We start from the raw sequence: 24,599 nt of genomic DNA, 5'->3' as shown, positions 1-24,599 counted from the left end.
AATTTATGAAATCATTCATGTTTAATTAAAGGTGACTTTATTTTATATCAATCAGTTCCACGTCAAAGATGAGGGTGGCGTTTGCTGGGATTATGGTACTGAATCCTCTTTCCCCATAAGCATAGTCTGGTGTGCAGGTCAGTTTGGCCCGCTGGCCAACACTCATCTGTGGAGGAGAGAAAATACATCTTACACGACAGCACTACTACTTCATGACCACAAAGTACTGTGTCTTACCTGAGCTACACCCTCGTCCCAGCCACGAATGACTTCATTCCTTCCAATATGGAATGAAAATGGTTTTCCCCGGTCCCTGGAGGAGTCAAACTTCGTCCCATTTACCAATGTGCCTGTTTAATAAAGACAGTTAGCAGTCTATGAATGAGTGAAAAGCTTTTACTGATTGTACCTCCAATATAACGGAGGTGTATAAAACCCCCTGACTGGACTAGTTGGGCTGTTCCGCTCACCCTCCAGGTTATGGTAAAATGGTACATCCCACTTTGCCTCTGACTTGTCCAGACCTTTTGTGCCTTGTTGAACCTGCAAATTGATTGATAGTTTGTTGCTCCGAACGTGTGCAGTGTGTGCGCGTGAATATTAACGTGAGTATCCTGTATATTATTGTCATTACATGTGCTATGTTTAATACTGCACTGCATAATGTAGTTGTTAAGTTTGCGCGGTGTTAGTTTGGTTATAGTGTTTATTTGGCCGTGGGGCGTTCGACCATAATGGCGGCGCCCATACAGTCTTCAACCAGAATAAGGAGCCCTCAGTAAAGATGTCTACATTCCTTTGTTAGTAGGGTAGTACATTTTTTTGTCCAGAAGAGGGGGGTATTCTATCACTTATGAGTGGCCTGAATTTGAGTGTGTTTTTCATGCTGGTTTGACATGTAGATTTAGATTGTATTATGATTATTCATTCAATTGTAATTATTTTTTCCTTTTATTGTTTTACAGAAACCACACACACAAACACTTGTTACTTGCATGTCCTAATAAAGTCCTGGAACCCAAAGGCTGTGGATAAGACTTCATCTCAAGTCTCCAGTACCTTCTGACAGAGGATAGGAATATCCAGCTGTAACTACCCAGTCAATACACACGCACAACGTTCACATCAGGAGGTTTAAATTTCAGTTCAAGATTCAATTCAAAGATCGATTGCAAAGAACTCGATCAGTGGTTCCCAACCTTTTTCATCCCCCACCCACCTCCAACATTACTTGGATTTAATGCTAAAATCACATTAGCTACAATGGACAGTAAGCGACAGAGGCAAAGTAGCGACTTGTCATTCATTTCCAATCTGAGTGGTGTTTTGCAACAGCAAGAGATAAAGGTCTCTCCACCTCCAGCTAGGCGGGGCCCAAATAGATCTGAAGTCTATTTTATGCAAATCATGTGTGACACGACATGGCGACTGCCAATCAGAGTGAAGGAAGTATGACATTAGCTGGCTGGTCGCTTGAACAAAATAATCAAAGATGACAGAAAATACTGTAGTACGAAACTACTTATTTCTCTACATATCCAATAGGTTTCTCATATATTTTCTAAAAGTTGACAAGAAATAAACTCTTCTAAATCTCAAAATGCAGTTTTTGTAACCAGGTAACACCTCTTAAGTGATTTACAAGACATCTTACGGAGATGTTGGCGTGCACGCCAGGGAAACACCCATCAAGTGACACAGCCAAATGCGTCTTGCTGTCATTTCTAGCTAACATGACTGTAGCGTTAGTTACAAGGGACAGAGACAAAGCAACCACTTGTCATTCATTTTCAATCAGAGTAAGCATTTTGTAGCGGTAACAGACAAAGGTCGCTCTGCCGGCAGTTAGGCGAGGCCAAAATAGACCTGAAGTGTATTTTATGCCAATCTGAGTGAAGACAGAGTGACGTCAGCTGGTTGTTTGCGCAAGTAAAATAGTCCAAGATGGCGGAATATACTCTGAAACAACATCCATTATGTTTAATCCATTTTGTAAAACCTGATGAGAAATTAACACAGGTAAATCTAAAAACTGATACTTTTTGTAACCAGATAACATATTTGAAGTGATTTACAAGACATCTTACAGAGATGTTTTTGTGCATACCACGGGAACGCCCATTAAGCAACAAAGCCAACTGCTTGTCGCTGTTATTTGTAGCGACATGCATGCATGCACACATGCTAACTTTACAAACAAAAATGTTCGTAAACCCTCAAATCATACAACAAATCACAGTATAGAGGGTTTTCATTTGACGTATCGGTCACGTCATTTTGTGTCCCGCGCCCATTCTGGATTACGACGCAGTGGCCGCTGTGATACGCTACGTGCATTTGGCGAACAATTGCAGAAGCTTCAGCGTTGACGTGAAGAAGCCTCATGGCACCGTGGAGAGAGCTCCGCCGCTACCAGAAATCCACTGCTCCCACAATTTTATTCGGCAATAAAATTATATAAGAATACATAAAAATAATGCTGAGGATAACACAAGAACGCTTCCAATATGGATGCTTCTTTGCATTGTGGTCCTCGAGCACCGAACTGCTGATCCGCAAACTGCCCTGCTAGCGCCTGGTGAGAGAAATCGCTCAGGACTTCAAGACCGACCTCCGCTTTCAGAGCTCCGCTGTGATGCTCTGCAGGAGGCTGGCGAAGCTGACCTGGTCAGCAGCTTCCTAGTTCACAATATCGCAGTGTGACACTGTCGGCCAGTTCATTACATCACCACTAAATTTACTATCTGGTATAAGATACAGATCCACTGAACCAACTGCTACACATCTATCACGATAAATAGCTTTATCTCGAGGGTTTAAAGCATCGTAATAACTGGACATTCTCTCCATTTTTCTATCACACACCAACCTCCTTGTAATCCAGAATGGAAATGGCACCTGTCTTGCAGCAAATCGGTCACGTGACTGAGAACCCTGTAAACCCCCCCCCCCCCCGCTTTCTAATTGGTTTATTCAAAGAAAATGTTTTAAATTATTTTGATTGTTAATTAAATGTGTTAATTTTGACAACCTCACAGCAGGCAAAAAAATGTGAGCTTTGGCGCCCCCTAAGGGACATTTGGACCCCAGGTTGGGAACTAGCAAGGGTTCTTAAGTAAAATGGTGAGAGTGCTACTGAGTAAAAATTTGTAAAAATGTGGTAAGACAGCACTTTGGATTCGTGTGAAAGATATATCCATTTTTTTTCTAAACAACAACAAAATGAGTTTAAGTGTAATCAGCAAACGTGTGTCATACCGGTGTAGTGCACAAAGACTTTGTCTCCTGTCTTTGGAAACGTCTTTCCTAAAAGGGGGAAGAAAACATGCTTTTAAAGTCCAGAAACGTTCGGCGTCCGTCAGTAATTAGACAAAGGAAAGCGGAAAGCCTCTTACCGTCCCCAGCTTTAACGGTATCCACGGTTACTCCCATGGTTTTGTGTCTTTCCCTGAATCCAAACGCGTTGGTTGTCCTCGGTTTGAAGTCCTTTTCAATGACGTGAGGAGGAGCCCGTCAGGCTTCAGGAAATATTTGTCTTCTTTTTTTAACTTATGGGTGTAACCGCGTGCGCGTGCATGTCGGAACGGAAAGGAAAAAAAAGCAGGAAGAGGAAGAACTGCACAGCCTGCAAAACGTAATCCTGCTCTCGGTTTATGAATGGTAATGCAGTATATTAATATTATTATTATTCTTTTTATTCATTTTTTTTAAAAAGAGGGCTGTTCTTTAAAGGAAAAGTAATAAACCCGTTCTCTTCACTGGTTCTCTGCACCAAGGCGGCAAACTTTGATGACGTCAGATTTAGCCTTACCGGAAGAACAATTTGCAGTTCCTTGACTGGCCGCTTGAGGCAGGCTCTACATTCGTATAGGACTCCGTGTTAAAATGTCCTGCTTTAAAGCACGAATAAACATGTTTACAGCCTGGTACAAAAAAACAAAAACAAAAAAACCCCAACAACAACAAAAAACGTTTTGGTCTGTACTGATAGTTTACATCTCCATGACAGTGCAGCAGATAAGAGAATATTGTCGGTGGTCAGGTAGAGGTCAATTGAAGAATTACACAGGGGTCAAAATTAAAAGATTATCTATCTATGGCTCTCTCTCCATATATATATATATATATATATATATATATATATATATATATATATATATATATATATATATATATATATATATATATATATATATATATATATATATATATATATATATATATATATACACAACTCCTGGCCAAAATTATGGAATCACCAGCCTTGGAGGATGTTCATTCAGTTGTTACATATAGTTGTTATACTATATCACCCGTTACCCCTTCACAGCAGCGTGATGTCAACCTCTCAATGGGGGATTTTCACGCACACGCTCCGTAATTTACAAACTACAACCCCTGGCAAAAATTATGGAATCACCGGCCTCGGAGGATGTTCATTCAGTTGTTTAATTTTGTAGAAAAACAGCAGATCACAGACATGACACAAAACTAAAGTCATTTCAAATGGCAACTTTCTGGCTTTAAGAAACACTATAAGAAATCAGGAAAAAAAATTGTGGCAGTCAGTAACGGTTACTTTTTTAGACCAAGCAGATGGAAAAAAATATGGACTCACTCAATTCTGAGGAAAAAATTATGGAATTATGAAAAACAAAAGAACACTCCAACACATCACTAGTATTTTGTTGCACCACCTCTGGCTTTTATAACAGCTTGCAGTCTCTGAGGCATGGACTTAAAGAGTGACAAACAGTACTCTTCATCAATCTGGCTCCAACTTTCTCTGATTGCTGTTGCCAGATCAGCTTTGCAGGTTGGAGCCTTGTCATGGACCATTTTCTTCAACTTCCACCAAAGATTTTCAATTGGATTAAGATCTGGACTATTTGCAGGCCATGACATTGACCCTATGTGTCTTTTTGCAAGGAATGTTTTCACAGTTTTTGCTCTATGGCAAGATGCATTATCATCTTGAAAAATGATTTCATCATCCCCAAACATCCTTTCAATTGATGGGATAAGAAAAGTGTCCAAAATATCAACGTAAACTTGTGCATTTATTGATGATGTAATGACAGCCATCTCCCCAGTGCCTTTACCTGACATGCAGCCCCATATCATCAATGACTGTGGAAATTTACATGTTCTCTTCAGGCAGTCATCTTTATAAATCTCATTGGAATGGCACCAAACAAAAGTTCCAGCATCATCACCTTGCCCAATGCAGATTCGAGCCCATTGTAACCTTGTTTTTTTCTGTTTAGGTGTTAATGATGGCTTTCGTTTAGCTTTTCTGTATGTAAATCCCATTTCCTTTAGGCGGTTTCTTAAGTTCGGTCACAGACGTTGACTCCAGTTTCCTCCCATTCATTCCTCATTTGTTTTGTTGTGCATTTTCGATTTTTGGGACATATTGCTTTAAGTTTTCTGTCTTGACGCTTTGATGTCTTCCTTGGTCTACCAGTATGTTTGCCTTTAACAACCTTCCCATGTTGTTTGTATTTGGTCCAGAGTTTAGACACAGCTGACTGTGAACAACCAACATCTTTTGCAACATTGCGTGATGATTTACCCTCTTTTAAGAGTTTGATAATCCTCTCCTTTGTTTCAATTGACATCTCTCGTGTTGGAGCCATGATTCATGTCAGTCCACTTGGTGCAGCAGCTCTCCAAGGTGTGATCACTCCTTTTTAGATGCAGACTAACGAGCAGATCTGATTTGATGCAGGTGTTAGTTTTGGGGATGAAAATTTACAGGGTGATTCCATAATTTATTCCTCAGAATTGAGTGATTCCATATTTTTTTCCCTCTGCTTGGTCTAAAAAAGTAACCGTTACTGACTGCCACAATTTTTTTCTTGATTTCTTATAGTGTTTCTTAAAGCCAGAAAGTTGCCATTTGAAATTACTTTAGTTTTGTGTCATGTCTGTGATCTGCTTTTTTTCTACAAAATTAAACAACTGAATGAACATCCTCTGAGGCTGGTGATTCCATAATTTTTGCCAGGGGTTGTATAACCCGCTACTTTTTTCATACGTTTTGAACACTTCGGCTTAAACAATGATGAGGCTAATTTATGGATTTTTACAGGCTTTCATGTGATTTACTCATAATTCGAAATACATCCATCAATGCTGTCCATTGATTGGCTGAAATCTGCAGTCCATTATGCAGAGTAAATTCACACACAGAGTAAATAATAAAGTCTTACCTGTTTCAGTGGAATTCATTATCACACGATTCTGAAGAAACATAATCCACATAAAGCCTCTTGAGTTTGGAACACAACATCTGAAAATACTTGAATTCCTTGTCATGGCTGAAAAAAGTTCCTGTGACACCGCTCTTTGCACCGGTTCCTCTGTCAGAACTCAGATCACAGTTTCAGCGGCGAAGATTGTCCATCAGGTTGGTGAGTATCATCCCTTGGTGTGGCTGTTCTGGCCGATGGGAGGCTGGCTCGGTCTGCTGCTGGTGTAATCCGTTTGGTGGATGTCTGTGGCGCTGTGTTCGGACCTTCTGCTCCTCCTGCACAAGAAGTTGAGTCACTGCTCCTCGTTAACGGCTAATTTACAACAGGCAACGGGCTATTCTGTCTGAACGCGAGGAAATTATCCCATGATCCACAAAGAAAAAATAAAATATTAAAATTGCTCCATTTTGCCTCCGTGTTGCGGAGATGCCACGTGACACTGTGTGCGCGTGACGCCGTGATCTTCAATACTTACATGTTCCACATTTGGAAAAAAATTTCGTTTGTATTTGTGTATGTTACCTGTACTTACTTAAGTGAAAGGCTGTTTAGCTCAGTGTCACACAGTGTAGATGAAAACAGAAAGTCTCACAGCTGATAAGGCAGAGAAGCTTCTTTTCATCAAAAAGAATCTGCCCTCACAAAAAAGGCTTAGTGCTCACAGACATAAATAAAGTTAGTAATGGACAGTTTCAGTTGTGTTATTGTTGGTATTGTATATTTCGTAGTGCTGAAGTCCACGGGTTACATTTGGTTAATGTTATAGGGCAATTTGTTGTAGTCAAAAAGTGATGTCACATGATTTAAGTGAAATATGTGTAAATAAAAACAAAGCTAATGATGTTGGTAATAGTTACAGTCAAAAACTAAGGAACAACTGATGAATAAAACATATTTTCAAAGTCATCATCATAAAACTGTGATGGGATCATTAAGTATTCGTATCGGTACTCTATCAACAAATGTATGTACTTGTACTCAGTCTGTAAAAAAGTGGTATTGGTGTATCCCTACTTAGAATGAGCCTCTCATATCTACATGGAAGTGGGCCCCCTCCATCTGGTGCTGTTCCTCGTATCATTGCCCCTGTTGTCCTCTTCATAATCCTTTTGTTGGATTATATGTCCCTTGTTGCCCCCACATTCGTTGGTGTTCAGTTGCTCCATTTGTTTGTTTGTTTTTGCCTCCCCAATCTCCTTTCTCTTGTGTCTGTGTCTCTCTATGGCCCCCAGTTCTGCTGTCCTCCCGGTCCTCTACGTTACCTCTCATATTTATTATGTGGTTTCCTGGATGTTTTCTCCACTGTCAGTGTCCCACGTAGACATCTGTTATATGTCCACTGGTTTACTCACAATCAGTCCTCTTTTTTGTATGCGTGTGTCGCACTCACTGTTGCCCCTCTAACTTTCCATCTCCCCACTGTTGGCCACATTGCATGGTTTTGTTTGTTTTTCCCGCCCCCTTGCCTGCCCCGCTTTTTGTTTCGGTGTGTGTTGGTGGTCCTTTTGTTTTCCTGTGTGTGAGAGCTTTTATTTTGAACACAACTGTATCTGAAAAGGGTCTTGGAAGTATGACCAACCAGTCTACATGCATTTCGTGGACTTGGAAAAGGCACACAAATGGTTTCCTCCAGGTGTCCTGTTTGGGGTGGGGTGCTTTGAGAGTATGGGATACCGGAACTGCTGCAATGTGTGATCTGGTCTCTATACGATCAAAGTAGGAGCTGTGTCCGCATTCTTTACATCACATTGGACCCCGTTTCCGGTGGGTGTTTAGAGCATGAGGTCAATAGACAAATTGGGGAGGCACCTGATGTCTTACAGATGCTGCAGCAGACCATTATGGTGAAGAAAGAGCTGAGCAAGAAGTTGGGACTCTCAATTTACCAGTCAATTTTATGCTTTTATGGATGTTGGGTAATGACTAAAAAAATCCAAGTGGCGGTAATTGGATTCCTCTGTCAAATATCTGGGATTACACTCCGGGACAGGGTGAAAAACTCAACTATCCTGGAGGGACTCGGAGTAGAGACGCTGCTTCTTCATATCGAAAGGTGCCAGCTGAGGTGGTTCGTACATCTAGTGAGGATGCCCCCAGGCCATCTCCCTCGGTAGGTCTCCCAGGCACATCCAGCTGACCCAGGCTTGCTGGAGGAATTAAATTTCCCAACTGGCTTGGAAACACCTTGGGATCCCCCAGGAAGAGTAAGTGGACTTGGTTGAGGATAGAGAAGTATTGATGAGCTGCTTGCTCTGTTGCCACTGTGACCCAGATGTAGACAAGCAGCAGAAAATGAATGAAAGAAAGAACTAATTGGAAAAATACAAAAATTGACTTTACTACTACACTACTTGACGTCAATGAGATTGTGGGTCGTGCTGGTATAGATCCAATCATTTAACCATCTGAATAACTCATGAAAGGGGTTGACAGATGCTACTCTGGTTGGTTTATTATACCCAAAGCACACTCATGACTAATTTAGTGGATAGGTAGAACCATTTTGTGCCCTGCACCATAATTTGTACCCAGATTACATGTACTCTAACACACACACACAAAAACTGAAAACAATGACACAATGAAATATTTATTTTAGATTTTGTTTGAAATGTCTCCTGTAAAATTGAAAGAAGATAGTTTTTTTTAGCATTTGTTGATTGCAAATTTTTAAAGGCAAACATATAAAACTGAGACATTATATTTAAAATGAGGGTTGTCATCACTTATGCTGAATGTATTCTAGTGGTTTCTGTAGGAAAGTCTAAGACTCAGATGAAGCAACTGCAGCATCTGTTAACTGCGATTCATATAAAATGTTGAAGAAAGAGGAGTCAGTCTCAGTTCTATGTTCTGTGTCCTGTTGGGAGAAAGCATTGTTTTAAATTCATCTGAGCCACCAAAACATGTTAAATAAATGAATAAAAAGAAATACACATAATAAATCACACAAAAATGTAAATAAATTCTATATACACGTATATATATATATATATATATATATATATATATATATATATATGTAGTGTGTGTATGTGAAAATAAAAAAATAGAAATAAGTAGAAGTATACATAAAATACTGTAGCTTGCTTACTTACAGCTGTTCTGCAGTCATGCAGATCAAAACCTGAGTTCTGATCTGATTCATCATCTATCAATAATGCTGCCTTTTTCCTGATGCAAAGGTAAAAAAATAATTCAGAACATTGTGTGGTTACAGCAATGCATAACTCATTATTAGTGCATGTACATGATGCACGTTGTTCATATTTTTACATCAGTGATTGTACATTAATATTACCTCTTCAGTATTATGAGGACTGCAAATGTGATGCTTCCGGCCACCAAAGTCAAACTCACAGACAGTGCAATGGGCAACAGAGCTACAGAAAAAGAGGAAAAAAATTGGTCAGAATGCAACACATAAAACTGAACACTTTCTTTGCGTGCAGTTCCTGTAGTCGTATCTTTAAAAACTATAGTGTGTAGAATTTAGTGCCATCTAGTAGTGAGATTGCAGATTGTCATGATTTTGTTTCCCTTCCTGTTGTTGCAAACGGTTCCATGAACAGCTCATTTTTTTAAATTATTCACGCATCGATTATTTATTACAGATAAATTATACTTTAATGAACAGATGGTTATGAATACTACATTCCATTGTTGCTAACAAACATTCCTAAATTCTACACACTGCAGCTTTAAGCATCAGCATCATAAACAAAATAGCTAGACATTTCTCTTTCAAGTTGAAATTAGGGAAATTCTAGTTTATTACTTTTGCCAAATAGATTGTTTTTGCATGCATCCATTTGTATTTTTGAGCAATATTTCTCTATTACATTAAATTTTATAAGAAGGTTTTGAGGTGCAACCTAAAAAAGGAATGTAATACCTTTTTAGCATTGCAAAAATGGTGCTTTTTGGTGATTCTTAGACTACGGGCACTTATTATGTCCTTTGATCATATTGTATGAAAAAAAGAAAAAAGGGGAAACTTGACACTTTTATAGTTATCTTTACAATGAAAGTGTGTTAAGAAATTTGTTCTAGTAGTCTATGATGACTTTTTCACCTTTTTCAGCATCATTATATGCAAATATTGCCGTTTTGTGCTTGTCCCACACCCAGACTTTTGATCTTCAATGATAAAAATGAATGGTAAAGAAACATTTTTTTTCTAATGTTTTAAAATATCTCTGAATAAAATATCAGTAAAATAATCAAAACATAATTGGGGTATTCAATGTCATACAACTGTTGTGATTTTTTTTTAAACAAAATGTAGTTGTCCCACTATTGCCGTAATTTCCACCACAACACTGTAATGTCCCTAAACAGTTTGTATGAAAGATTGTTTGGGTAGTTTCTATGGAGATAAACAGTGATATCAGAGCACATGTATATAGCGCCAAATCACAACAAACAGTTGCCCCAAGGCGCTTTATATTGTAAGGCAATGGTGTGGTGGAAATTACATTTACAAGGCCAATAGTGCCTGTAGTTAAAGAATCACCCTTTTATGGCTTTGGCTGAGGTATGCCTTGAAATCGGCCTTGCAGTCTGTATATTTGCTTCCTTGGTTGGTGTCTTAGTGTGAATGCAGAAAAAATAATGACATCATGTTCAGAAAATGTAGTGATGAAGCTGAGGCTGGCCTGGAAAACAAAACATCATGTGATGGGGTGGCTCTAAAGAAGTGTTAAGGCATTTTCAGTCTTGATGACGGTACTGTATATATTCTAATGGGAACCTTCCTATTTTATCGTTGTTGATCAGTCATATCAGTTATGGTAACACTGTTGTTCAATCACTAAAATGTGAAAATGTGGTGATATTGTAACAATAAAGGAAAATGAGATGTCAGAAGAATACTGTATTCGCACATTGGAACGCATGAAATTCTGCCAGAAGCAACAAGCACTGATGGTTTCGTCACACGTAAGATGCAGAAGTGATGAGAAAAACATTGTGAAAACTCATTATTTTGTACTTTTTATGATGTGTTGGGGTCACAAAATTAATTTAGTTTAGGATGGGTGTTGAATCAACTTTAATAAAAAATCATTTTGGGTGGTCGTTTAACCAACTTTGATTAAAAACGGGGGTAAGGTAGGGAGGGGGGGTTGTTCCAATGCATGAATACAGTGCAAACCACATGCAAACAAACCTCTACTTCAGCCAAAGCTGTTTTAAACTGGACCCAGGTCAGCATTTATACAACCAAAATGTAGCCATTAGGAAATTTCACCAAAATGATCAAACAATAGCTTGTAATAAACTGATTTCCCTTTCACAGAGACTGAGCTCTTTGCTGATAAAACAAGAAATCTGTATAAAAGGTAGATAGATGTTCATTAAAACAATGTAAGAAGAGTTTTGTACAACTTGTATAATGATGCTCAATGACAGGATCTGTGTAGCAGGGACCCATGACAATGCTGATGTCATCCAGAGCAACATCTCCACCGGCATTCTCCCCTCGCTGATACACAAGCACAAACTGTGACATAAATTCAGGAGACAAATGATGAGTAAAGAGTTCCTCCACTGGTGAGTGCTGCATGTAAATAAAACAGAAAAGGCTTCATTCATCAAGACCTTGAGGGTACTGCAATCACATATAGTGTAGATTTGACTAACATGAAACCTTTGTGCAAGATTTTATGTCATGGCTCCCCAGTGTTCCTCCAAAGTCACCCAGGTGTAGGTGTTGACCTGCCCTCTAGCAGAGCTGTCAAATCCGGCTTCAGAAGGTTAAAAGTCCAGCCACATATTTGTTCCAGCTTTACCAATAAACCAGCTGATTGTAATTAGTTCATCTCTTCAGGCAGGTGGATGAGCTAATTATTGAGATCACCTGTTTTAGGTGCACAGGTAGAAGCAACACATGGGAGGGTTTTTACTTTCTGAAGGCGGATTTGACAGCTCTGCCCTCTAGAACTTTATATTTTTTTTTATGACTGAGATGGTGCCACTTCAAATGTTTAGTTTCTATCTGGGCTGAGAAGTCTAATCTTGAAATCAAAAGGAGAGTGGGTGTATTTCATTCATTTCCATTCTCCTCAGTCAGGGAGATGAGGAGTAACAGGAAGACAGGGGACAGGAAGGAGAGGGACAGTAGTAGCCAGTAAGCCAGTAGCAAGCAGTATTTGCAAATTGTTTTTTACTTCTACTTTTGATACTCTGTGTGGTTCTTTCCCTGTGTGCTGCTACACAATGCTGCTGAAACCTAAAATTTCCCTGAGGGAGACTTCTTAAGGTATTAATCAAATTTTGTCCAATCCAATCTAATCTGATGTAAATGACCATGAAGGAATAATTCAAATTAGATCTGGAGAAAATAATTAAAGGAAAGTCCACCATTTTCCAGCCTGAGTCCTATTATTTAGATGTTTTTGGGTTCAGCTTTTACCTTTGGACAAAAATGATGCTCCAGTGTTTAGTTAGAATGCTAACAGTGCCACAAACTAAACTGTACAACATAAGGTCATGGGGAAAGCTAAAAACCTCAAAGTAAACCACTTTGTGCCACCAATGAGTTGAGGAATGCTGGGAAAGTGTAATGACACAGACCCACAACAGGGGGCGTAAATGAACGGACAATAGATGAGCCAAAAATACAACTGTTACTGTTGTGAAATGTGCACAACGAGAATACAGACAAACATAGAATTTGGATCACAACCAAAATATACAAGGTGACGTGTGGGTAGGCTCGAGGATAGGAGACGTCCGTCCCGAGTAGAACCGGATCCCACACGATTTCCACTGCCACCGAACCCGAAGGATACTGGAGCCGCCAAGTCCTGAGTCCCCAGGTGGTCACCGTCTCCGACTGTCGGATCTGGTACTGCTGGCAGGAAGCAGAAGAACATGTAATGAGTGTGTGAAAACACACCCAGTAAACAGTCAGCAAGTTCTTCTTTTAATAGTCGGGTGGGAAGAACACCTCCACCTTAATCACAGAAACAACAAACGTGCAGCGCCTGACTACTTATCCGGTTTGGTGTGAGGAGAGAAGAACGTCGTCTCCTTCACGATCCACAACCCCAGCCTCCAGCTGCGGATAGGTATCAGGTACGCCTGCAAAGTATTCAGAATAATTGTTTGGCACCAAAAACGGCTGAGAGTTTTACCGTAGAGGTAGATGATATCTCGGCGACGACGTGGAGATGTCGTCCGGCTTTTGTGTGTGTGGGTGATGACCTGATGATTGGTGACAGCTGTCATAGTTAATGAGTGACAGCTGTCACCCCGGCTGTTCCTGTGAGGCGGCAGCGCCCTCTCGTGCCTGAAGCCCGCACTTCAGGCAGGGCGCCCTTTGGTAGTGGGCCAGCAGTACCTCCTCTTCAGCAGCCCACACAACAGGACCCCCCCCCCCCCAACGGGCGACCCGGCTTGTCGGGATGGCGATGGTAGAAATCGGCCAGGAGGGCCGGATCCAGGATGAAGCTCCTCTTCACCCAGGAGCGTTCTTCAGGTCCATAACCCTCCCAGTCCACCAAGTACTGGAAACCCCGGCCCTTCCGGCGGACGTCCAGGAGCAGACGCACAGTCCAAGCCGGCTCCCCATCGATGATCCGGGCAGGAGGCGGCGCCGATCCGGGAGCACAGAGGGGTGAGGTGTGATATGGCTTCACTCTGGAGACATGAAAAACCGGGTAGATCCGCAGTGAAGCTGGGAGCTGGAGCTTCACTGCGGCAGGACTGATGACTTTGAGGATCTTAAATGGTCCAATGTATCTGTCCTTGAGTTTTGGGGAGTCCACTTGTAGAGGAACGTCTTTCGTGGAAAGCCATGCCTCCTGCCCGGGCTGGTATGCAGGGGCCGGGGAACGCCGGCGATCTGCATGGGCTTTGGCCCTCATCTGGGCTTTTAACAAGGCAGAACGGGCGGTGCGCCACACCCGACGGCACCTCCGCAGGTGGGCCTGGACCGAGGGCACACCGACCTCTCCCTCCACCACAGGAAACAATGGGGGCTGGTACCCCAGACACACCTCAAATGGGGAGAGGCCGGTGGCAGAGGCCCCTTGGCTGTTATGCGCGTACTCGATCCAGGCCAGATGTTCACTCCAGGCCATCGGGTGCACGGACGTCACACAGTGCAGGGCTTGCTCCAGTTCTTGGTTGGCCCGTTCTGCCTGTCCGTTGGTCTGCGGGTGATACCCGGACGAGAGGCTCACGGTGGCCCCCAGTTCTCGGCAGAAACTCCTCCAGACTTGAGAGGAGAACTGGGGACCTCGATCCGAGATGATGTCCATGGGTATCCCATGCAGACGCACGACATGGTGGACCAGGAGGTCTGCTGTCTCCTGGGCCGTAGGGAGCTTCGGGAGGGCCACGAAGTGGGCCGCCTTGGAGAACCGGTCCACTATCGTGAGGATGGTAGTCATGTCCCGGGATGGCGGGAGGCCCGTGATGAAGTCCAGGCCGATGTGGGACCAGGGGCAATGGGGCACAGGTAACGGCTGGAGGAGTCCCTGTGCCCGTTGATGGTCAGCTTTACCCCTGGTGCAGGTGGTGCAGGCCTGGACATAGTCCCGGACGTCGGCTTCCATGGACACCCACCAGAAGCGCTGCCGGACCACTGCCATGGTCCTTCGCACCCCTGGATGACAGGAGAGTTTGGAACCGTGACAGAAGTCCAGGACGGCATCTCTGGCCTCTGGTGGGACGTAGAGGCAGTTCTTCGGTCTGTTACCTGGGTCCGGGTTCTGTGCCAGGGCCTCCCGGACGGTCTTCTCCACGTCCCAGGTGAGGGTGGCCACAATAGTGGACTCAGGTAGGATGGATTCTGGCGGATCCGACAGCTCAGTTTTGACTTTGACTTCGTGAAACCGGGACAGGGCATCCAATCTTTGGTTCTTGGTCCCGGGGCGGTAGGTGATCCGGAAGTCAAAACGCCTGAAGAACAACGACCAGCGGGCTTGCCTGGGGTTCAGCCGCTTAGCGGTCCTGATATACTCCAGGTTCCGGTGGTCCGTGAAAACCGTAAATGGTACCGCGGCTCCCTCTAACAGATGTCTCCACTCCTCAAGAGCCTCTTTCACCGTGAGGAGTTCCCGATTGCACACATCATAGTTCCGCTCAGCTGGGGTCAACCTGCGTGAAAAATAGGCACAAGGATGGAGAATCTGATCGGACTCCCCACTCTGGGACAGCACGGCTCCTATCCCTGAGTCCGAGACATCCACTTCTACCACAAACTGGCGGCTAGGATCGGGCTGCACCAGAACTGATGCAGTCGAAAACCGGCGTTTCAACTCCCTAAACGCGGCCTTGAACCGATCCGACCAGGTAAATGGTACTTTGGAGGAGGTCAGAGCTGTCAGGGGGCTAACTACCTGACTGTAGCCCTTAATGAACCTCCTGTAGAAATTCGCAAAGCCGAGGAACTGTTGCAGCGTCCTACGGCTTGTCGGTTGGGGCCAGTCTCTCACCGCTGCAACCTTGGCCGGATCAGGGGCGACGGAGTTGGAGCTAACGAGTCCCGGATGTAGGTCTCCATTGATTCGTGTTCCGGACGTGAGAGGTTGTACAGCCAGCTGGACGGGTACTCAGTGCTCAGGATCAAATCAATGGTGCAATCGTACGGACGGTGTGGGGGAAGAGTGAGTGCCAGATCTTTGCTGAAGACGTCAGCGAGATCTTGGTACTCCTCAGGCACCGCCACAAGATTGGGGGGGGACTTTAACCTCCTCGTTAGTGGTCAAACCGGGCGGAACCGAGGATCCTAGACATTCCCGGTGACAGATTTCGCTCCACTGAGCCACAACCCCAGATGGCCAATCAATCCGGGGATTGTGTTTGATCATCCATGGGAAGCCCAAAATCACGCGGGAGGTAGAAGGAGTCACAAAAAACTCAATCTCCTCCCGATGATTCCCAGGCACCACCAGAGTTTGTCGGGTTTGTCCCACGTGAATTTCTTGACCCACCCTTAGCCCAGTTTCTAAGAGCGGGCGTTGGTGTTTTAACCATTTGGGGCAGTCTCTCTGCTGATGCTCACTTGAGCCGCAGATAAAGCACTCTCCGCGGGCCAGCCTCCTTTGTCTGTTAGTGGTTCTGACTTTAGCCCTGCTCGTGTCCATAGCATCGTCAGCAGGGGGAGCTGTCGCCACACGGAGCGCTGAGGCAGTGGAGCGTGGGGAGGGCGGTACCTTTTCAGACCCGGAAGGGAGAGGGACGGCACGTACCCGACCACGCCCTTCGTCTCGCTCCCGACGGCGTTCCTCTAGCCGATTGTCTAATCGTATGACCAGATCAATAAGCCCATCTAAATCCCGCGGCTCATCCTTAGCCACCAGATGCTCCTTCAGGACTGACGACAGTCTGTTTACGAAGGCGGCGCGGAGTGCAGCAGTATTCCAGCCGGACCTCGCAGCCGCGATGCGGAAGTCGACCGCATACTCAGCTGCACTCCGACGCCCCTGTCTCATTGACAGCAGCGCTGTTGAAACAGTCTCGCCTCTGTTTAGGTGATCAAATACTGTTCTGAACTCCCTCACGAACCCAGTATAAGAGGTAAGGAGCCGTGAATTCTGCTCCCAGAGCGCCGTAGCCCAGGCGCGTGCCTCGCCTCGAAGCAAATTAATTACATAAGCCACCCTACTGGCGTCTGACGCGTACATCATGGGACGCTGTGAAAAGACGAGCGAACACTGCATTAAAAAGTCCGTGCACGTCTCCACACAACCCCCGTACGGCTCTGGGGGACTTATGTATGCTTCAGGGGATGGTGGGGGGGGGGGTCGTTGAATGACCAGTGGAATGTCTATATTCGGCACCGGGTCAGCAGGAGGAGGAGCTGCAGCAGCGCCCTGAGCGCGCGCTTCCATGGCGCACAGCAACGCCGTGATGAAGCCTCACTGGACATGTTCTGGCATGTCCAGGCACATCCACAATTTCTCGGATAATCACTCGATGGAAAAACCACCGACAGCTGTCTGAACGCCATCTCAAAGCCGTCCTGTGAGACCAAAACGGAGGTGTTCCTTGGTCTCGCTTCATCAGCAAATCGGTCGTGATGCGCGAAGCCTCCGCTCGGCTTTCCATGACAAAATCTCTTGTTAAAAGTGAAATCTGCCGGAAAATGTTGATGTCCAGCTCTTGTGATAAGCAGAGAAAGTGCACACGACGGTCTCGGATCCACAGAGCCATCCGTTTAGAAATGATCCGGTGGTTTGTGGCTCTCGATGGCAGCACGGAGCGCGGCGCACCGAGCGTCCTTAAAGCCGTCCTTAAAGCTGTAGTAACAGTCCTTATTCTCTGTGAAGCCCGTAAAATTTTCACCGAAAGCCAGATAAATTTTTCTAACGGTTTCCAGCTGCCAGTCTCTAACAGTTTCTGAAAAAATTCTGATGGAAAAAAGCCCAAATCATTCCGCCATTTCCTGACAATGAAAATCCGCCGAGGGGGTGGACCACTCCTCACTCAAAGCCTGCTCACAGGCGAATGATGCAACTGATAGGCGTGGAAAAACTCACGCATGTGCACGAGGGTTCAAGCTTGTCTGACGCAATCACACGTGATTCAAATCCATATAGTTTTTGAAAAAATAAAAAGGTCGGTTTCTTTTCTAATAGACCCCATATTGCTTTTCTGTTAACTAAATGTTCGGTTTTAACTAAATGTTCTGTTTGACCGCCTGTAATCTGTTAAGACATGCTCAGTGTGAAAGGCATCTGATAAGACATTCCTTCAGTCTTGGTGTAGCAATCTGATAAAACCATCCCTTGAGCCTGCCTTATCTCACAAATGACCTCTGAGTGACACTGCAAAACTCTGATCAATGACAATGCAAGAAAAGGCACCGTCTTAAATAGACACGTGTCACAGTGGGACATTGTTCACAACCTCCAAGTGACCCCTCATCCTCACCATGATGGAAAAGACATTCTCTCAGATGAAAGGGACTCTTTGATCATCATAGCCCTGTCATTCTTGTAAATAGAAGGCCAATAATTGAGTCTTCAGTAGGGATGGGTATTGATAAGATTTTATCGATATCGATACCATTATCGATTCTGCTTATTGATCCGATTCTTTATCGATTCCCTTATCGATTCCCTTATCGATACCTCTTGTGAATTTTGTACTAAAAGTAGGCTTTACAGGTTTTCTATGTATTTCATTGAGTCTTAAAGTAAATAAATATGAAATTGGTCACTGTATCCTTGATCTCTGGACATAAATAAAAATAAACAAAACGGTGTTTTGCTTTGAAGTAATTAATTCCGACTGGATTCTATTGTTCTAACTTGACTCAGCAGAGAGCCGCACAGCGTTTGGGGGTGATTCTTTAACTACGGGCACTATTGGCCTTGTAAATGTAATTTCCACCACACCATTGCCTTACAATATAAAGCACCTTGGGGCAACTGTTTGTTGTGATTTGGCGCTATATACATGTGCTCTGATGTCACTGTTTATCTCCAGAGAAACTACCCAAACAATCTTTCATACAAACTGTTTAAAGGGACATTACAGTGTTGTGGTGGAAATTACGGCAATAGTGTGGGACAACTACATTTTGTTTAAAAAAATCACAACAGTTGTATGACATTGAATACCCCAATTATGTTTTGATTATTTTACTGATATTTTATTCAGAGATATTTTAAAACATTAGAAAAAACGTTTCTTTACCATTCATTTTTATCATTGAAGATCAAAAGTCTGGGTGTGGGACAAGCACAAAACGGCAATATTTGCATATAATGATGCTGAAAAAGGTGAAAAAGTCATCATAGACTACTAGAACAAATTTCTTAACACAATTTCATTGTAAAGATAACTATAAAAGTGTGAAATTTCCCCTTATTGCTGTTTTTCATACAGTATGATCAAAGGACATAATAAGTGCCCGTAGTCTAAGAATCAGCCTTGGAGCTATGTGAACAGAAGGGAGGACGATTCTCGTTTCTTTCTCTCAACAAGACAGGAGTCCCAGTTAGTAACTTTAATCCGCACAAAAGTGACTCACGATTTCACATATTCAGGGATGAAAGTGGTGAAAAACTAAAAAAGCTGAAGCCCCAAATTACCCCCCAACAACACCCGCACGAAAATGTTTCAATTCTAGAAGCTCTGAAATGCAATCTGGGACTATTCTTGACAATAAACTGCAGTGACTCCAGCATCCATTTAGTGAGAAAAAAAAAAACAACTTTCCTTATTCAAATTCATTCCAGTAGTATTCTGCTCTTACTAGGATGCAGCAGTTTTCTAGCTTGGCAGATAGTTCGAGAGGAAATCACTGAAGAAATTAACACATTGAAAATATGGTTTGACCGAAACAAACTGTCATTAAACTTAAATAAGACAGGGATGAAGTGGAGGTGTGAGAGTCACTAGGTGTTCACAGGAAACACTTATTTCTGTATCAATCAATCAATCAACTTTTTTTTTATATAGCGCCAAATCACAACAAACAGTTGCCCCAAGGCGCTTTACACTGTAAGGCAAGGCCATACAATAATTATGAAAAACCCCAACGGTCAAAACGACCCCCTGTGAGCAAGCACTTGGCTACAGTGGGAAGGAAAAACTCCCTTTTAACAGGAAGAAACCTCCAGCAGAACCAGGCTCAGGGAGGGGCAGTCTTCTGCTGAGACTGGTTGGGGCTGAGGGAAAGAACCAGGAAAAAGACATGCTGTGGAAGGGGGCAGAGATCGATCACTAATGATTAAATGCGGAGTGATGCATACAGAGCAAAAAGAGAAAGAAACAGTGCATCATGGGAACCCCCCCACAGTCTACGTCTAAAGCAGCATAACCAAGGGATAGTCCAGGGTCACCTGATCCAGCCCTAACTATAAGCCTTAGCGAAAAGGAACGTTTTAAGCCTAATCTTAAAAGTAGAGAGGGTATCTGTCTCCCTGATCTGAATTGGGAGCTGGTTCCACAGGAGAGGAGCCTGAAAGCTGAAGGCTCTGCCTCCCATTCTACTCTTACAAACCCTAGGAACTACAAGTAAGCCTGCAGTCTGAGAGCGAAGCGCTCTAATGGGGTAATATGGTACTACGAGGTCCCTAAGATAAGATGGGACCTGATTATTCAAAACCTTATAAGTAAGAAGAAGAATTTTAAATTCTATTCTAGAATTAACAGGAAGCCAATGAAGAGAGGCCAACACGGGTGAGATATGCTCTCTCCTGCCAGTCCCCGTCAGTACTCTAGCTGCAGCATTTTGAACTAACTGAAGGCTTTTTAGGGAATTTTTAGGACAACCTGATAATAATGAATTACAATAGTCCAGCCTAGAGGAAATAAATGCATGAATTAGTTTTTCAGCATCACTCTGAGACAAGACCTTTCTGATTTTAGAGATATTGCGTAAATGCAAAAAGGCAGTCCTACATATTTGTTTAATATGCGCTTTGAATGACAAATCCTGATCAAAAATGACTCCAAGATTTCTCACAGTATTACTAGAGGTCAGGGAAATGCCATCCAGAGTAAAGATCTGGTTAGAGACCATGCTTCTAAGATTTGTGGGGCCAAGTACAATAACTTCAGTTTTTTTCTGCGTTTAAAAGCAGGAAATTAGAGGTCATCCATGTCTTTATGTCTGTAAGACAATCCTGCAGTTTAGCTAATTGGTGTGTGTCCTCTGGTTTCATGGATAGATAAAGCTGGGTATCATCTGCGTAACAATGAAAATTTAAGCAATACCGTCTAATAATACTGCCTAAGGGAAGCATGTATAAAGTGAATAAAATTGGTCCTAGCACAGAACCTTGTGGAACTCCATAATTAACTTTAGTCCGTGAAGAAGATTCCCCATTTACATGAACAAACTGTAATCTATTAGACAAATATGATTCAAACCACTGCAGCGCAGTGCCCTTAATACCTATGACATGCTCTAATCTCTGTAATAGAATTTTATGGTCAACAGTATCAAAAGCAGCACTGAGGTCCAACAGAACAAGCACAGAGATAAGTCCACTGTCCGAAGCCATAAGAAGATCATTTGTAACCTTCACTAATGCTGTTTCTGTACTATGATGAATTCTAAACCCTGACTGAACCTCTTCAAATAGACCATTCCTCTGCAGGTGATCAGTTAGCTGCTTTACAACTACCCTCTCAAGAATCTTTGAGAGAAAAGGAAGGTTGGAGATTGGCCTATAATTAGCTAAGATAGCTGGGTCAAGTGATGGCTTTTTAAGTAATGGTTTAATTACTGCCACCTTAAAAGCCTGTGGTACATAGCCAACTAACAAAGATAAGTTGATCATATTTAAGATTGAAGCATTAAATAATGGTAGAACTTCCTTGAGCAGCCTGGCAGGAATGGGGTCTAATAAACATGTTGATGGTTTGGATGAAGTAACTAATGAAAATAACTCAGACAGAACAATCGGAGAGAAAGAGTCTAACCAAATACCGGCATCACTGAAAGCAGCCAAAGATAACGATACATCTTTGGGATGATTATGAGTAATTTTTTCTCTAATAGTCAAAATTTTGTTAGCAAAGAAAGTCATGAAGTCATTACTAGTTAAAGTTAATGGAATACTCAGCTCAATAGAGCTCTGACTCTTTGTCAGCCTGGCTACAGTGCTGAAAAGAAACCTGGGGTTGTTCTTATTTTCTTCAATTAGTGATGAGTAGAAAGATGTCCTAGCTTTACGGAGGGCTTTTTTATAGAGCAACAAACTCTTTTTCCAGGCTAAGTGAAGATCTTCTAAATTAGTGAGACGCCATTTCCTCTCCAACTTACGGGTTATCTGCTTTAAGCTACGAGTTTGTGAGTTATACCACGGAGTCAGACACTTCTGACTTAAAGCTCTCTTTTTCAGAGGAGCTACAGCATCCAAAGTTGTCTTCAATGAGGATGTAAAACTATTGACGAGATACTCTAACTCCCTTACAGAGTTTAGGTAGCTACTCTGCTCTGTGTTGGTATATGACATTAGAGAACACAAAGAAGGAATCATATCCTTAAACCTAGTTACAGCGCTTTCTGAAAGACCTCTAGTGTAATGAAACTTATTCCCCACTGCAGGGTAGTCCATCAGGGTAAATGTAAATGTTATTAAAAAATGATCAGACAGAAGGGAGTTTTCAGGGAATACTGTTAAGTCTTCTATTTCCATACCATAAGTCAAAACAAGATCTAAGATATGATTAAAGTGGTGGGTGGACTCATTTACTTTTTGAGCAAAGCCAATAGAGTCTAATAATAGATTAAATGCAGTGTTGAGGCTGTCATTCTCAGCATCTGTGTGGATGTTAAAATCGCCCACTATAAGTATCTTATCTGAGCTAAGCACTAAGTCAGACAGAAGGTCTGAAAATTCACAGAGAAACTCACAGTAACGACCAGGTGGACGATAGATAATAACAAATAAAACTGGTTTTTGGGACTTCCAATTTGGATGGAAAAGACTAAGAGACAAGCTTTCAAATGAATTAAAGCTCTGTCTAGGTTTTTGATTAATTAATAAGCTGGAATGGAAGATTGCTGCTAATCCTCCGCCCCGGCCCGTACTACGAGCATTCTGACAGTTAGTGTGACTCGGGGGTGTTGACTCATTTAAACTAACATATTCATCCTGCTGTAACCAGGTTTCTGTTAGGCAGAATAAATCTATACGTTGATCAATTATTATATCATTTACCAACAGGGACTTAGAAGAGAGAGACCTAATGTTTAATAGACCACATTTAACTGTTTTAGTCTGTGGTGCAGTTGAAGGTGCTATATTATTTTTTTCTTTTTGAATTTTTATGCTTAAATAGATTTTTGCTGGTTATTGGTGGTCTGGGAGCAGGCACCGTCTCTACGGGGATGGGGTAATGAGGGGATGGCAGGGGGAGAGAAGCTGCAGAGAGGTGTATAAGACCACAGCTCTGCCTCCTGGTCCCAACGCTGGACAGTCACAGTTTAGAGGATTTAAGAAAATTGGCCAGATTTCTAGAAATGAGAGCTGCTCCATCTAAAGTGGGATGGATGCCGTCTCTCCTAACAAGACCAGGTTTTCCCCAGAAGCTTTGCCAATTATCTATGAAGCCCACCTCATTTTTTGGACACCACTCAGACAGCCAGCAATTCAAGGAGAACATGCGGCTAAACATGTCACTCCCGGTCTGATTGGGGAGGGGCCCAGAGAAGACAACAGAGTCCGACATTGTTTTTGCAAAGTTACACACCGATTTAATGTTAATTTTAGTGACCTCCGATTGGCGTAACCGAGTGTCATTACTGCCGACGTGAATTACAATCTTACCAAATTTACGCTTAGCCTTAGCCAGCAATTTCAAATTTCCTTCAATGTAGCCTGCTCTGGCCCCCGGAAGACAATTGACAATGGTTGCTGGTGTCGCTAACTTCACATTTCTCAAAACAGAGTCGCCAATAACCAGAGTTTGATCCTCGGCGAGTGTATCGTCGAGTGGGGAAAAACGGTTAGAGATGTGAACGGGTTGACGGTGTACACGGGGCTTCTGTTTAGGGCTACGCTTCCTCCTCACAGTCACCCAGTCAGCCTGCTTTCCCGACTGCCCGGGATCTGCCAGAGGGGAACTAACGGCGGCTAAGCCACCTTGGTCCGCACCGACTACAGGGGCCTGGCTAGCTGTAGAATTTTCCATGGTGCGGAGCCGAGTCTCCAATTCGCCCAGCCTGGCCTCCAAAGCTACGAATAAGCTGCACTTATTACAAGTACCATTACTGCTAAAGGAGGCCGAGGAATAACTAAACATTTCACAACCAGAGCAGAAAAGTGCGGGAGAGACAGGAGAAGCCGCCATGCTAAATCGGCTAAGAGCTAGTAGCTACGCAACCTAGCGGATTCCTAAAAACACGCAAAGTGAATAATGTATAAATAATTTAGAGGTGATTCAGCAGAAGGAGTGCTTTAGTTAAGGCACCAGACAGGCCATGAAGCAGCACAAGTAACGCACAGCAACAGCGAACGCACGACAACGGTGCAAAAATAAAATAAAAATCCACTAGACAGGCTGTGGAGCAGCACAGATAACACACGACAACAGTGGTAAAAAATAAAATAAAAATCCACTGGACAGGCTGTGGAGCAGCACAGGTAACGCACGACAACAGTGGTAAAAAATAAAATAAAAATCCACTGGACAGGCTGTGGAGCAGCACAGGTAACGCACGACAACAGTGGTAAAAAATAAAATAAAAATCCACTGGACAGGCTGTGGAGCAGCACAGGTAACACACGACAACAGTGGTAAAAAATAAAATAAAAATCCACTAGACAGGCTGTTGAGCAGCACAGGTAACACACGACAACAGTGGTAAAAAATAAAATAAAAATCCACTGGACAGGCTGTGGAGCAGCACAGGTAACACACGAC

The 24,599-nt window shown here is 43.0% G+C and overlaps 2 protein-coding genes and 1 long non-coding RNA gene across 3 annotated transcripts in view; all 3 read right to left on the bottom strand.

Moving 5' to 3' along the window:
• LOC117521725 (12 kDa FK506-binding protein-like) lies at nt 1-3,563 on the bottom strand. Its single transcript, XM_034183059.1, has 4 exons — nt 3,396-3,563; nt 3,259-3,306; nt 238-350; nt 1-166 (listed from the first exon to the last, which is right to left on the bottom strand). The coding sequence occupies exons 1-4, from the start codon at nt 3,430-3,432 to the stop codon at nt 38-40; spliced, it is 327 nt and encodes a 108-aa protein (XP_034038950.1). The 5' UTR covers nt 3,433-3,563; the 3' UTR covers nt 1-37.
• Nucleotides 3,564-8,829: 5,266 nt separating this feature from the next.
• On the bottom strand, nt 8,830-9,640 carry LOC117522326. The gene is made up of 3 exons (XR_004564198.1): nt 9,559-9,640; nt 9,356-9,431; nt 8,830-9,117 (listed from the first exon to the last, which is right to left on the bottom strand). It is a non-coding gene; the product is annotated as an uncharacterized LOC117522326 (long non-coding RNA).
• Nucleotides 9,641-11,550: 1,910 nt separating this feature from the next.
• LOC117521294 (MAM and LDL-receptor class A domain-containing protein 1-like) overlaps nt 11,551-24,599 on the bottom strand; it is a 30,297-nt gene continuing 17,248 nt past the window's right edge. The window contains exon 9 of the mRNA XM_034182615.1: nt 11,551-11,760. Within this exon, the coding sequence (XP_034038506.1) occupies nt 11,551-11,760 (210 nt within the window). The remainder of the gene's footprint in view (nt 11,761-24,599) is intronic.

This window comes from Thalassophryne amazonica, chromosome 12 (genome assembly GCF_902500255.1).
Source record: "Thalassophryne amazonica chromosome 12, fThaAma1.1, whole genome shotgun sequence".
NCBI lineage: Eukaryota > Metazoa > Chordata > Actinopteri > Batrachoidiformes > Batrachoididae > Thalassophryne > Thalassophryne amazonica.
Note: the sequence above shows the minus strand (reverse complement) of the source record. Positions and strands in the feature narration are given on the sequence as shown.